The following is a 13,003-nucleotide window of genomic DNA, read 5'->3' on the forward strand; positions in this document are numbered from 1 at the left end:
GCTCAAAATTTAGCGTTATCAATTATTTAAAAAATTTCTTTAGAAAAATATTGGCTTCGATTTTATTTAAATTTAAGTGAAGCTCCCGTTATAAACATTTAGCCACAATATATAATGAAATTATTCATAATTTCATTACGTTAAATATGAGATTAGAGTGTAATAAGTAACTTATAGTAAAGAATTCACTGTAAAAAAGTTTTTAGTCAAGTTAACAATAACTTCCGATGAGAAAATAATGACATCTTATGGTTAAAATTATGTATACTACGACATTACTGCAACTTGTACATATGATGCGGCACTACCTTTCCGTCAACTTACTGTGTATCTTTCATGCATATTACCGATAAAAGTCTTATAGTTTAGACTTGTCGAAAACTTGGCGATAACTTGTCGATAAGCCGACTAACTACAAGAACTTTAATAGAAAGCCTGGCTATCAGGGTATCAATCATTTTACAGCGTCGCGGATGGTACGACATTCGTCCGAAACGATCCCGGACGGCCAGCCCTGATTGCCATTTATTTACCCTGATAGCAATAAGTTTTATCTACAAGTTATCGTAAAGATATGGTCAACTTTACTTCAACGAATTGTATTGAAACAATTGTCGTTAAGTTACCGAAATTTTCTATTCAAGTTGATCATAAGCTTATAGATAACTTTTTTTTAATTATCGGCACTATCTTATTGTCAACTTGTATATAAGGATGAACATTTGTAGACTTGACGTTAAATTAACGATAACGTGTCGTTATAGCGATAAATTTATAAATTTATTTACAAGAACTTATAGTATGAGGTGGCTATCAGGGAGGAGATAGCGAAGGCAGTTCTAAATTCGAAAAAAATAGTCAAAAGACAGGGAAAGATAGTTTAGAAACTTCGGAACGAATATAGAGAATTTACGAAGACACTGTGGGTAAGCCACGCTCGTATACAGAGTAGGGGAAATTGCTGTGTATGAACAGCAATGAAAATATTATATCGTGACATTGATGCTAGCATTCTCATAACATAATGATTTTACAGATTGAAAATTGAGTTGAATGATTTCTTTTTATAATTAAAACGTTACAAACTACAGAAAAATCTTGAAATACAGGCGAAACTAATTATAAGTTGAATAAAATTCAGAGCAAATTAAATTTTTCATCTAGTATGACTGATTAACATAAAATACAATAACAATAAGACTAATTACTATTGATAACTTCGAATGTATCGTACGAATAGGAAATACTTGAGTCTTTTGCTGTTGCTCAACAGCAATCTTATTTTTGATTATTTAATTGAATAATAAATATATTCCTCTATTGATCAATTTTTCAGTTGAATTTTAATGGTATTATTTATTATTGAACTTATTAAAACTGAAGAGGAACAACAACAAAAAAAATCTTAAAAAAAAAAAATAATCAAATCTTTTGCTTAAAATACGATGTTGAATAACATATTCTAGCGGCATCAAAATCGGAGGCGGATATCTAGGAACCTTTCCTTGTTAATATAATTATATTTACTAAATATTCTAGTTTTCGAATAATTGAATTGAATGAGATTCAAATCACAGCTTTTAAGTATCATAATAATGCTCGGAAAAAAGAAATCATGAACAATCAATAATTCCGTTAGTTTTAAATCTATTTATTCCTCTGTTAAATATATATTAACATTTTTTAATATTTTACAAATATCTGTCAACAGTTAACTAATTTGTATTACTTTATTAACTAATACTAAACTTAAAATTTTTCTAATCAAATATATTTAATATTATACTATTCATAATACTTTTCGTAGTATTTGAATTTTGGATTTATTTTCACTGATACGTGCTCCCTTGTTCTGGAATGCGGTGATACAAACAAATAACCCGTCTTCGCATGATTTAACTAAAAAATTGTTTAATACATGAATATATTTATAATTAAATTAAATAATAAAAAATAAGATTGCTGTTGAGCAACAGCAAAAGACTAAACTATTTTCAATTCGTACGACACAATCGAAATTATCGATCATATAACTTAGTCTTATTGTCATTCACTGATAGAAGGATTTTTTAGCATTTAAGAAGATTTCTTTGTATTTAAGAAATCATTTCTTAAACATCACTTCTTAGCATTTAAAAAATATTTCTAAGTATTTAAGAAATATTTCTTTGTATTTAAGAAATATTTCTTAGTAGTTATATTTCTTAATATTTAAGAAATATTTCTTTGTATTTAAGAAATATTTTTTAAATACTAAGAAATAATTTCTTAAATACAAAGAAATCTTTTTAAATACTAAGAAATTCTTCTATCAGTGTTGTATTTTATGTTAAACAGTCATACTAGATAAAAAATTTAATTTGCTTTGAATTATATTCAACGTATAATTAGTTTCGTCTGTATTTTAAGATTTTTCTGTAGTTTGTAACGTTTTAATTATAAAAAAAAATCATTCAACTTAATTTTCAATCTGTAAAATCATTATGTTATGGGAATGCTAGCAACAATGTCAAGACATAATATTTTCATTGCTGTTCATACACAGCAATTTCCCCTACTCTGTATACGAGCGTGTCTTACCCACAGTATCTCCGTAAATTCTCTTTAATTATTGTTCTGAAGTTTTTAAACTATCTTTCCCTGTCTTTTAATTATTTTTTTCAAATTTAGAACTGCCTTCGCCATCTCCTGGCCGTCCGGATAACTTTTTAGTCAATTATCGACCGCCCGAAATCTGTTTTTTCGGACAAATGTTGTACCATTCGTCGCTAGTGCCGCTAGCACTTACTATAGCTTAGATTGGTACCATTGTCACTAACAAAAGATTTCCCGCGTACTTGTCGGCTGGTTATTGTCAATCACGTTTTGTCAACTGTTAACTATAAACGTATAACCTACAACTCAGTGTTTTCTTATAAAAAAACGGGTAACTAATCATTAATAATTAATAAATTATCAATAAAATATTAATAGGGCAATTGATGTTTGAAATTAATAAATTATTTTCTGTAGAAATAGTGTACTGTACATAATGTGGGGAAATGACTCAACAACTGAAAGCGGAGGTGGTGGCGGCGGTTTCATGGACGAAAGCTACTCCACCGCTGCTCCTCAAGCTGATCGTGGAGAAACTAAACGTAGCAATAATGTTATACCTTTAATGATCTCGGATGTCCAAAAAGCTGGAAGACATGGTAAAACCATTTGGGGAAAAGGTCTCAATGTTATTTGCGTCGTTGGTTTGGTCAAAGAAATTTCGTCACAAACGACTAAGATAGGATACAATATCGAAGATGAAACTGGTAATTTTTTTATTTTTCAAGATAATGATTCGACAAAATGCATTTTATTAATTATTTATCACTGGACATTTTGCTTATCACTGTGCTGATAAATTTTTTACATTGTCACAGGTACAATAATGGCCTTTAAATGGCTTGAAGCAGAAAGTATTCCACCCGAAGGAATAGAAGTAGGAATGTACGTGAAAATTCATGGGACTGTTAGAGAGCAAGGCGGTGACAACTGTCATGTTTTTGTCATGAAAATAAGGCCCGTTAAAAAATATGCTGAGGTGTTTTCTCACCTGTTAGAAGTCATTTCGATTAGTGCCAACTTGAAATATCCTAAAAATAGCTTGCAAGGTAAAGGAGTTGAAGCGCCGACTAGCAACAAAGCTGAAGATGAGGATATGAACGATGATATTTGCCATGGTTTAACTAATGAACAAAAAGTTTTATATAAAATAATTAAGAGTCACGATTCTGAAAACGGTATCGAGCGAAATTATTTAAAAACTCAGGTACCTAAAAACTTGGAGCCTAAAGTTGATGTAATGCTGGACTTCCTTGCGTCTGAAGGACATATTTATACAACTTGCAACGATGATTTTTTCAAAGCTACTTAAAAAATATTTTTATTTGTTTTTCTACTTTCAAAAAGACATTATTCTTGATTTTGTAAAAAGGTCGAGTTTTATAAACGTATTTGGTAATAAGTATATAAAAAGGCTTTCGAGCAAATGTTGAAAGATTTTTTAATTTACATAGCAAGTCAAGTGATATAATTTGTATTAATAAACATCGGTTTACTGAGAAAGGATCAAAGCAGCGATAATAATTCATTCATCGTATCTAAGTCAAACTTATTGTAAAAGTTAAGATTTTTCTCAGCCACCAATTAAACTAATTTTCTTTGTACTTCTTGCAAATAGTTTTATAATACTTCCGAAGAATTGTCGAGGGTAGAGATTCAAAAACTTTTTATGTTATTGGTTAAATTATTTGTAATACACAATCACTTAAAATAAAGCCTAAACTTTGTATATTTCTGTCTTAGAAATATTTATTAACTACATTAATTTTAATTATCTAAAAAAGATGAATATTTTTACGATTTAGTGTAATAAATTATTACTATTAATTAAAATTATTCTTAAGAAAAAAAATGTTCTTATTAGGAGAAAGTTGATACTAACTTTTACTTAAAAAAGTGAATTAATGATACATTTCAATTTAAGTAAGATAATTTTAATTAAGTTATAAATTAAAGAAGAAAACATTCACTTTTTTTCTTAAATTTATAATTAATTTTAATTGATTAATTATCTAAATACATTTTATAATTTATATTAGTATACAGAAAATGATCTAAGTAAAAAATTTCAAACGAATCGATAATCAATCATTGAAATAAATTAATATTTAAGTTAGATTTCATATTTATATAGACATGTCAATAAGGAAATTTCAATTTTGTAAACTAAATGAGCTTAATTACCGGAAATTTCCTAATAATATCACAAAGTACATTTTTAAAGCAGATTTAAAAGTAAATTACAAAATGACCTCTTTAAATGAGTTACATAATTCCATAATCCTTCAATTTACCCACGTTATCATTTACATAAATACTTAAACTAATTAAAAGAAAATCAAACAATAAATTAAATACAATATTATAAACTATTGTAATTTATTACGCTCTAATTTTCAATTAATTTTTCTTCTCCGATTTAATTAAACAAACAAGCAGTTTTATCTCCATTAGTTCAACTATTTTCTCTTTTTTTTCATCATAAGTTTCATTTGCAAAATGATGTCTGAAAAAAAAAAATGTTAACTATTGAATAAAAATAGAATTCTTCGGTCCTTTGAATGTTAAACAACAAACAAGCCGCTGTTATTCAGCAATTGTCATTATTTGTCATGCATATATTCAATGTAACGAGTAAAAACAATTGTAATAGAAACAAGACATTTACTAATATAAGTGACAAAGTGACTACACCATAACTTATTATACGTTCTTATACATAATAATATTTGAAAAGTAAACTAAACAAAAAAAATAAAATCACAGGCGCAGTTTATTGCGCAGTCTCCAACTTCGATTTCAGGTGTCGCATTTCTCGAATTAAATTCATTTCAACGTACATATCAGTCAGTACTCCAAGTACTTTAGTGTAAATTCATAAATACAATATAAGAATTATATTATTTAAATTTAAATAAATATATTTATACACAACATATATTAAATATATATCAAGATCATGATTAACTAATGTTATGTATACATAGATCGTAGGTATTGTAACTATGACACTATGAATTATATTTTAGTGCGCGGTAGATATTTGTGTATATGTTTGGGTAGATGTATATACACACTGATGTTTGACAGATAAATATATAAATGTGTGAGTTAATTTATTTATAAGTATATGTACTCAGCGTACAAGTGCACGATATACATACATATATTTAAACAACGAAATGAAGCAACTTTTAAGCGACTAAGTATCGTGGTGTCGTCAACTGCGTATAGTTTGTTCGACAAATACATATGAGTAAAATAATTATGCTCGCGATAACGTACACAAGAACGTCATCAGTGCACCGTAATACAACTTTAAATATCACTGGAATAGGTAATTTACTTTTATTAATTAAATTGTACTCATTTTTTAAATTAATTATGAATTGTCATGTGCTTATGTATTTTGTTTATGTGTAGTATGTATCCTGTGTATAAAGTTAATACAGTGCTATGTACTCCATAAAAGTTGGACTTTTAAATTAATCATATGTAATAAAAGTTGTTGCTGTCTAATGTTTTGATCTTTGACACTTTATTGTCAAGTGCCGCGCCTATTTGTCACCTTACATTTTTATTATTATTTATTTAAAATCTTAAATAAGAAATATAAATATGAGTTGGGTAAAGAACAATGAACAAGTTTTGTTAAATAACCTATAATTTTATGACAACGTATAATAATAATTTTAATTATATTTGTTTATCAATTAAGTAAGATTTTCTTCTTAAAAATTCTTTATTATTATTTTTCTTTATATTATAATGAAAGTGTAACTTTATTTTAGTAATTGTAAGGTCAAATTTATTTGTGTGATAATTATTTATTGTTAACTTGGTAATTGATTTATAGTTAATTTGACAGTTTGATTGTTATTATATTATAAAACAAAAGTTTTATTTCATTATTGACCTGGAAGTTTAATATGTATTGATTGGTCACTTTTATCGGACAGATTGGTGTAGAAAGTTTTTATGAGTATGTTAATTAGTTAAATAATTATAATATTAATGTTAATTTATTTTCTAGGATGCAGCGAGGTCAGTTGAAGGACCTCTCGTCCTGGATGGCTCGACTGTTACCGGAGCCGTTTGACAAGACAGACACATTAAAGATGTTCAGTTCTAAATCATCAACATCCACTAGCACATTTTACACTGAATTGGAAGACGAGGAAGAAGCTACCGACAACAATGAAGATAGTTTAAAGGCGCAAGAACAAGTACAACAATTAAATAAGAGTAATCACAATAACTTGAGGGATTCACAATCATTGGAGCGACAAAGTGCAACAAGTGATGATGGAAATTCGCAAGATTCTGACTCAGTTATGGGTTCAGATGAGCACCAGCAGCAACAGCAGTTGCAACATAAACAATCATTTACCAGTCATTCATTTCCGCGAATTAGTTTTAGTGGGTTTCCAAGGTTTCAATCGTTTATTATGTCTACTTCAGGCTCAGAATCTACAGACAGTATTACTACCCAAGAAACATCTTCTATCGTTCAAATGACCCACAGTGTTTTGGAGTACAGGTCTAGCAGGTATTTTTATTGATTACTTCATTAGGAAAATAATATTCTTTTAGATCTTTAAGGGGGAACACCACTGTGACGATCGAAAAAAAGAGGTGATTTTCGGGAAGTTTTTTGACAGGAAAAATAAAGGAATTTGAGAATCGGGTTTTTTTTTTATTTTATTAAGGGTACATTAAAGATTATTACCCTAAATTTTCATTAAAAAATATTTAATTATTACAAAGTTATTAACAATCTCGCCGAGCACTAGAGAAAATTCCCCTCCTCCACAGTCGGTTCGATAACTTAAAAACAGATCATCTGAAAATAAAAACCTGAATTGCTTTTTAATCAGTAAGGATGTAGTTATCGTCGCACGTACGGAATTTGAAAAATTTTTATTTTAAAGATTTTTTTAGCCGAGTTAAAACAAAAAAAAAACAGTAAGAATAGTGAGAAAATTTTCAATCAGTCGCCATTTTTTTTTAAATTAAAATTTTCAAAATTCCGTACGTGCGACGATAACTACATCCTTACTGATTGAAAAGCAATTTGGGTTTTTATTTTTAGATGATCCGTTTTTGAGTTATCGAACCGACCATGGAGGGGGAAATTTTTTCTAGTGCTCTACGAGATTGTTAATAACTTTGTAATAATTAAATATTTTTTACTAAAAATTTAGGGTAATAATCTTTAATGTACTCTTAATAAAATTAAAAAAATCATCCGATCCCCAAATTCCTTTATTTTCCTTGTCAAAAAAATTCCCGAAAATCACCTCTTTTTTTCGATCGTCACAGTCGTGTTTCCCCTTAATAATTAATAAATTATTTATATTTCCTACTGTTTTTTTTTTTTTTTTATGAAGGTTAATGATTGATAATTCTCTGATTTATATTTACTATAGACTATAAACTAGTATTATTTATTATCTATGAATTGCATCATTCTCGGCATAATTTTTTTTTTTTACAACTCTAAACCAATGTCAATAAATGTGGTTTCTATGAAAGGCTTTGAATCGAGTACTCAGTGATAAAAAAATCGATAGCAGATTATAGTATCAGATATAAATTGAATAAAGTGTCTTTTTCATTAAACGCTTGAATCAATAATTTATTTTCAGCTTTGAATATTTTTTTTTTTTTAATCAAACAACATAAATTAAATAAAGTTTAAAGAAATATTTAAAAATATTAATCATAAAAAATATTTTTTTTATTTTCTGATCTTATGAATGCTCTTATAGTTATATTAATAACTAATCACTAGATTGCACAAGCCACAAGCTTATTTTATTACAAAAACTTTAAATTAACTACAGCACATGTGGAGATTATTATACTAGTATATGTTTATAAATAACATATAATAATAAAAATAAAAATAATAATTTGTTTTGTTTTGTTTATTTTTGTCAGGTATGTGACAACAAAGAGAAGTTCAAATCAGTATACAATTGACTCATATCCAGTAAGTGAATCAGAAAGTGAAGAAGAGTCTGAAACACGTTCATCTGAAACAGAGTTTACAATAGCTACAGACGAACCCGAAGAAAATAATATACCGTCCGAAAAAATAATAACTACTTCTAAAGATACAAATGACGTAAAACGTAAACGAGCTAAAAAAGTAGCCGATGAATTATTAGCTACAGAAAAAACATATGTTAATATATTACATTTAATAGATCAAGTATTTCAATTTAGAGTCGATCAAGAGAATCGCGCTCATCCAATGTTTCCTCCTGATACTGTACAACAAATATTTTCAAATATCAAATCTATTTATAAATTTCATAATGATTTTTTATTGCCACAATTAGAAGATAGAATGAAAATATGGGACGAAGACTCGCGCATCGGTGATATTATGAAAAATTTTGCACCATTTTTAAAAATGTACACTGAGTATGTTAAGAATTTTGACCACGCCATGAATTTAATTCATACGTTACAACAAAAAGTACCGAGATTCGCTGCTATTGTTAACGAAATACAAAAGCTTGATGTCTGTGCCAAACTATCACTCACCCACCATATGCTTTGTCCAATACAAAGGCTACCTAGGTATGAATTATTGTTGAAGGATTATTTAAAAAATCTCACCGAGGATAATCCCGATTTTTCAGATACAAAAAGTAAGTCTTTTATTTTATTATAAACTTATTTAATTTTATTAACAGATAATTAATTTATTTTTTTTTCTTGTAGAGGCACTAGAACTAGTTTCAACAGCAGCGAATCATAGTAATGAAGAAATGAAAAAAATAGCTAAATTTAAAAAATTATTAGAAATACAAGAAAATATATATGATCCCTTGGATCTAGTCAGTGCAACAAGAGAATTAATTAAGGAAGGTCGTATTGTTAAAATTTCAGCGAGAAGTGGAGATCATCAGGATAGACACTTATTTCTAGTAAGTAAATAATTTTTTTTTTTTTTTAACAAAAGTTTTAAAATTACATTTCATTATTCAATTAAGTTTAAATATAAATTAATTTTTTTTATTGACTCAGTTGTTCATGTAATGACTTGTAATTTTTATTTATAAAATGTATTTATTTAACATAATTAAATCTTAATATTTTTTTATTAAAAGAATAATTTTATTTACAGTTTAGTGATATATTACTTCTGTGTTCTATAAGACTGATACCTGGACCCTTGTATCGACTGAGAGCAAAATTTTTGATAGAAAATTTAGACGTTATTGAAGGCGACAACTTAGAAACAGCTAATACATTTTACCTAAGAGATTCCAATAAGAGTGTTGAATTATATACACATTCAGCGGGTGAAAAAGCAGCTTGGCTTGACGCTTTATTCCAAACAATGCAAGAAATAATGAGGCGAAAAGCCAGTCTAAAAATAGGCAACGAAAAAACTTCTCTTGTTAAAGCTGATGACGTGACAAGATGTATGGTTTGTGAAGCTATTTTTTCAGTTATGAAAAGAAAACATAATTGTCGGGCTTGTGGTATAGTACGTATCTATTGAATCTCTAGTTTATTTTCTTTACATCAATAATCAATAGAAGTAATTGGAATCACTAGAATTTTTTGAATTACAGGTAGTATGTAGTAAATGTTCAAATCAAAAATTGTTATTCGAAGATAATAAAAATATGCGAGTATGTAGACTATGTCACGCTGCACTTACTCAGCCGTTGAGTAAATCTCCATCGTCACCCCCAGGACCAGTACCAAGTCTTCTTCATGTGTCAGCCAATGCTCCATGTGTTTTATCTGGTTATTTATTATTAAAAACACAAGCCAGCAAGCCCTGGACGCGGAGATGGTTTGCATTGCACCCAGACTTTGTTCTTTATACATTTAAATCCGATTCTGAAAGTCTCGCGTTAACTGCGACGCCAATGCCTGGTTATACATTAACAGAGGGTAATGAATTACCAGACTATGACCCGCTTAGTCAACGGGATAGAAAAGGATCCTTTAAAATTTATCATTCCAGAAAATGTTATTATCTTCAAGCTTCAAGTTTTGAAGATAAAGAAAGGTAATTTTATTTTTAAATTATTTATTTGATCGTACTGTTATTAATGAGAGTACTATTTTTATAAATAAATAGGTGGACGCATGCCTTAAGTTTAGCAACCAAGGCAGAGTTACCTCATCCAGTGACTGAAGAAGACAAAGAAACCGAACAAAGTCAATAATTAGCTAATTTAATTATTAATTTGAATTAAAAAAAAAAGAAAATTAAGTGATAGTTAATAATTTATCACGCACAACGTTTTGTACCTTTTTCATATTTAACTAATGAAAAAAAAATTTTTTCTAGTGAATTTTTTAAATGATGAATTATAAAGAAAAACTAAAAGAGAAATGCGTAAATAGGATAATTAATTTCTTAGAACATAATCAGCATTAGCAAGTATTAGTGTATTTAATAAGCAATGTTAATAGTACGTATTTAAATTATGTTGTAATTTGTAAATCATAATAAAATTTGTTGTATTGATACATTATCAATTATTATATCAAGTCAATTAATTGACTTTCGCAACTGAAGCGCTTGTTATTTTGTAATATTGTGTTATAGTATATTCAAAAATATATATTTAAGTGTTTAAATATGTATTAGGCATAAAATGCCGCCATTGTGTATTTGCACAAAAAAAAATAAAAATATGAAATTATGTCAATTTTTATTTTTATCACTTTTTATAAACATGTATACACGTTTAAATTAAACACTACTTTAATTGAAATTATGGAGGGTGGAAGCATTAAAATAATCTTATGTATTGATACATTTTATGCTGGTCTTCCCTCGACTTATAATAATAGATCGGTCTGACAAATAATAATAGATCTGTTAAATTCTCATTAGTATCTAAAAAATTAATAAAGTAGTTTTATGACAAAATATTTGAAATTTTTAAAAAATTCTACAAAATACTGAAGTTAAGAGACATCTGATAATTTTTAAAATTTCTTCGAATAATAAATTATTGCAATAAAAATTTAATCGGTTGAAGCTTTAAAAAAAAAATAAATTCAAGTTTTTCAAAATAATTTTCTAGAATTAGTTAATTTTTAAAGAAAAAAAAATTTTTCAACTGTGCTAATTTCAGTGTCATAATTATACGAAGTTGAAATATTTGTTAATAATGATTTCTCAAAATCATAAAAATATAAATTTTAATTTTTTAGGCCCATGTAAATTACAAGTAACAACTTTATTAAAAATAATAATAATTTTTATTGTCGAAAAATTAAATTTCTCCAAATTTTATAACTTGACAACTGATTTATATTTACAACTTCAAAAAATTCGTCTATCGATTATTTATTTCGATTGTAAGGTAAAAGCCCCAATATATGATCATGTACCAATATATGATCACTCCATGTATTTGTATACCTATATTTGTGAATATAGATATACAAATACATGGAGTGATCATATACTGGTACGTGATCATCTATTGGGGCTTTTACCTTAAATAAAATTTCATGAACACAAGACTTAAAAGAAAAGATAAGTAAAATTTCTTCATTATCCAACCCAGTCTTGATGCATTTTTCTCCCAAGTTGAACTCAAGTAGACAATTTTGAATTTTATGACAATGAAATTAGTAGACACTTGACAATTTTTTTTTTTTTTTTTAATAAACTAGGTCAAGAAAATTATTTTTAAACAATTGAATTTATAATTTTGCACGACTCATGATGCAAAGCAGAGAGTAGTTTACGATCAAAAAATTTGTTTTGCCTCGGTTTTGCAACTATTTATTTAATTACACGATTGGTAATCCACGTAGTCTAATTAATTAGCGCATCACTTGACAGATAATTTAATGGAGTTTAATTCTGTCACTGGTGGAAGTCAATTTAAAATAATAGAACCAGAAAAAAATATCAAAATAGTTAAAAGAAAATTCCTGTCAATCAGTACATTTTCCGTTTGAAACGCGAAAACTTGCGTAAAAATTCACGAATTCAATCAGTTTTGTTTTTATTAGTTTGAGATCCAATTTCCGGAGATTGGTATTGCAAATAGTCATCTTACTTAGTGTTGTTTAATCGTTATTAATGAAAAACTAAAGTAATAGAAAAAATACACATGAGTGTTTGTATATATCTATATATACCCGTATCAGTAAATGTTCTACTGTCGTACATGCCCAAGCGGTACAAACATTTTTTTGGTAATTCTTCTAACCCGTTATTACCTATTCGGTCATTTTTATGCTAGTATAAATCTAATTTCAAGTGGATGGAAATTTCCATCTTCACTAACGATTTGAGACAATTCGTCTTCGGATAGTTAGGTCGATGGGTAACCATCGAACTTGAACACTAGTTAGCTCGTGAATGCTAGTATCTGTTCGACTATATGTTAAGTATTAACGATGG

General features: G+C 27.8%; 2 protein-coding genes across 5 annotated transcripts; both read left to right on the forward strand.

Moving 5' to 3' along the window:
• Positions 1 to 2,833: 2,833 nt before the first annotated feature.
• LOC123269896 (replication protein A 32 kDa subunit) lies at positions 2,834 to 4,326 on the forward strand. Of its 2 annotated transcripts, none has more exons than XM_044735799.1 (3): positions 2,834 to 2,926; positions 3,013 to 3,302; positions 3,414 to 4,326. In XM_044735799.1, exons 2-3 carry the CDS (start codon positions 3,032 to 3,034, stop codon positions 3,905 to 3,907), a joined length of 765 nt encoding a protein of 254 aa, XP_044591734.1. In that variant the 5' UTR covers positions 2,834 to 2,926; positions 3,013 to 3,031; the 3' UTR covers positions 3,908 to 4,326. The 2 variants fall into 2 exon arrangements, with proteins under 2 accessions (XP_044591734.1, XP_044591733.1); XM_044735798.1 differs by having other exon boundaries at positions 2,851 to 2,940; positions 3,029 to 3,302.
• A 734-nt stretch (positions 4,327 to 5,060) lies between these two features.
• Positions 5,061 to 10,822, forward strand: LOC123269894 (FYVE, RhoGEF and PH domain-containing protein 1-like). Of its 3 annotated transcripts, none has more exons than XM_044735795.1 (7): positions 5,061 to 5,932; positions 6,629 to 7,144; positions 8,539 to 9,257; positions 9,331 to 9,536; positions 9,737 to 10,102; positions 10,191 to 10,636; positions 10,709 to 10,822. In XM_044735795.1, exons 2-7 carry the CDS (start codon positions 6,630 to 6,632, stop codon positions 10,794 to 10,796), a joined length of 2,340 nt encoding a protein of 779 aa, XP_044591730.1. In that variant the 5' UTR covers positions 5,061 to 5,932; position 6,629; the 3' UTR covers positions 10,797 to 10,822. The 3 variants fall into 3 exon arrangements, with proteins under 3 accessions (XP_044591730.1, XP_044591731.1, XP_044591729.1); XM_044735796.1 differs by lacking the exon at positions 5,061 to 5,932 and adding an exon at positions 6,033 to 6,222; XM_044735794.1 differs by lacking the exon at positions 5,061 to 5,932 and adding an exon at positions 6,223 to 6,312.
• Positions 10,823 to 13,003: the final 2,181 nt, after the last annotated feature.

The sequence above is a fragment of the Cotesia glomerata genome, linkage group LG7 (genome assembly GCF_020080835.1).
Source record: "Cotesia glomerata isolate CgM1 linkage group LG7, MPM_Cglom_v2.3, whole genome shotgun sequence".
In the NCBI taxonomy this organism is placed as follows: domain Eukaryota; kingdom Metazoa; phylum Arthropoda; class Insecta; order Hymenoptera; family Braconidae; genus Cotesia; species Cotesia glomerata.

What these genes read in the sequence shown, in the direction of transcription:
- LOC123269896 (XM_044735799.1), top strand. Translation starts at nt 3,032, where the DNA reads ATGTGGGGAAATGACTCAACAACTGAAAGCGGAGGTGGTGGCGGCGGT. An exon ending in CAATATCGAAGATGAAACTG is followed by an intron (nt 3,303 to 3,413) that starts GTAATTTTTTTA and finishes ACATTGTCACAG; the next exon opens with GTACAATAATGGCCTTTAAA.
- LOC123269894 (XM_044735794.1), top strand. Translation starts at nt 6,266, where the DNA reads ATGACAACGTATAATAATAATTTTAATTATATTTGTTTATCAATTAA. An exon ending in TATATTTGTTTATCAATTAA is followed by an intron (nt 6,313 to 6,628) that starts GTAAGATTTTCT and finishes TTTATTTTCTAG; the next exon opens with GATGCAGCGAGGTCAGTTGA. An exon ending in TTGGAGTACAGGTCTAGCAG is followed by an intron (nt 7,145 to 8,538) that starts GTATTTTTATTG and finishes TATTTTTGTCAG; the next exon opens with GTATGTGACAACAAAGAGAA.